Source organism: Aegilops tauschii, chromosome 1 (assembly GCF_002575655.3).
Source record: "Aegilops tauschii subsp. strangulata cultivar AL8/78 chromosome 1, Aet v6.0, whole genome shotgun sequence".
Classification (NCBI taxonomy): Eukaryota; Viridiplantae; Streptophyta; class Magnoliopsida; order Poales; family Poaceae; genus Aegilops; species Aegilops tauschii.
This window is the reverse complement of record NC_053035.3, coordinates 372,677,653-372,679,428: the sequence shown is the minus strand read 5'-3', so window position 1 is coordinate 372,679,428 and position 1,776 is coordinate 372,677,653. Positions and strand designations below refer to the sequence as shown.

Sequence of the window (1,776 nt, the reverse complement as noted above, 5' to 3'; positions counted from 1 at the left end):
AGGGTTCTTTACTTCTCTAGTAGATGAAACAAAAGGTAGCTGATGACTCTTGCCTTGCTGACAGGCATCACACACGGACATCTATTTATTGCTAGACACTAATGGCATCTCATGACGGTGGATTATGTGGCAAACGATGGGTATGGCGGGGTGACCAAAGCGAGAGTGCCACTGGGAAGGCGGCACACGAACACCGCTGAAGACGCACGGGGCGGATGGATCCTCCAAACGGTACAAGCCTTGGCTCAACCGGCCACTAAGCAGAACGTCCCGGGTTGCTCGAACCTTAACAAAAAGATTAAAAAGGTGAAATTCACATAGGACATGATTATCAAGGGTGAGCTTAGGGGCAGATAAAAGATTACGAGTTACCGAGGGTACCCGTAAAACATTACGAAGATGGAGCTGCCTAGAGGGATGACTAGTTAAAAGAGATGCTTGGCCAATATGAGAGATGGGCATACCTACACCATTGGCGATGTGAACCTGATCATGCCCGTAGTAGGGCTGGTAGGTGGAGAGTTTGTTGAGCTCGTTCGTCATGTGATCCGTGGCGCCGGTGTCCATGTACCAGGCTGGATCAACAGGGTAGGATGGTGTGTATCCCTGCTCGACGTGCGGGTCCTTGCCCTTGGCGGCGATGTGGGCAGACGGGGCGGCAGCGATGTGGGCAGCCGGGGCGGCGGCAGGAGGACCAAAGCCTGCCATGGCAAACTAGCGCTCGTTGCCCTTGCCGTCATTGCCGATGCCAAGGAAGCTCCTCTGAAAGCGGCGGTGACACTTGGAGGTGACATGGCGTTCACGACCACATAGCTGGCACACCACCCTAGTGTTAGGGGCCCCACCCAGGGTCGATGCAGGGGGCGGGGCTGCCTTGCCAGGTGACGGGGCAGGTGGGCGCTGGCCATGAGAGGCCCAGAAGGCCGCCGGCTGGGCGGTGATGGTGGCGGAGGAGCGACGAGCCTCGACGCGTTGCTCGGTGAAGAGGAGGCGTGAGTAGAGATCGTGAGGAGGCATCGCTGGCTTGGCGTTGTGGACGGCCTCGGCGAGATTGTCGTAGTCGGCGTCAAGGCCTTTGAGGACGAAGCCGGCGAACTCCTCGTCGCTAAGCGGCCGACCAATAGAGGTGAGCGTGTCCGCGAGCACCTTCATCTTGTTGAAGTAGGTCGTAGTGGAGGTGTCCAGCTTCTTGATGTCGGCGAGTTCGCTGCGAAGGGCCGTCGAGCGGGAGGTAGAGACCTGGGCAAAGGCGTGCTCCAGGGTCGTCCATGCGTCCATGGAGGTGGCGGCGAAGAGACAAAGGCCAGCGACCCCGTTGCCGAGGGAACCCTGGATGGCAGAGAGGATCGCCTGGTCCTGTTGCACCCACATACGGTGTTCCGGGTTGATGGTCGGGCCGTGGACGGTAGGGATGACCTGCGGAGGACACGGTAGCGAACCATCAACAAACCCGAGGAGAGACCGGCTGCGTAGCAGCGGTAGGACTTTGGCGCGCCAGAACAAGTAGTTGTCCGGCGTGAGTCGGATGGCGATCAAGTTGTCGAAGTGGAACGGCCCGGTGGGCGTGATTGCGCCAGCAACAGGGACGATTGGCGGCGGAGCCGCGACAGGATCGACGACCGCGACCGATGCCGCAGGTGGTGCCATGAGCGAGGCCGCTGGTGGCTCCGCGGGCAGCGTCTCCCCCGAGGTCGCCGGGATGACGATGAGTGTCGAGGAGGATCCAGAGGAGGCCATCGCGGGCGGCGGCGGCGCGACTGGTGCTGAGGCCGTCAT

The 1,776-nt window shown here is 60.2% G+C and overlaps 1 protein-coding gene across 1 annotated transcript; it reads right to left on the bottom strand.

Moving 5' to 3' along the window:
- Positions 1–714: 714 nt before the first annotated feature.
- LOC141032963 (uncharacterized) lies at positions 715–1,776 on the bottom strand. The gene has a single exon (XM_073506258.1). It carries the CDS (start codon positions 1,774–1,776, stop codon positions 715–717), a length of 1,062 nt encoding a protein of 353 aa, XP_073362359.1.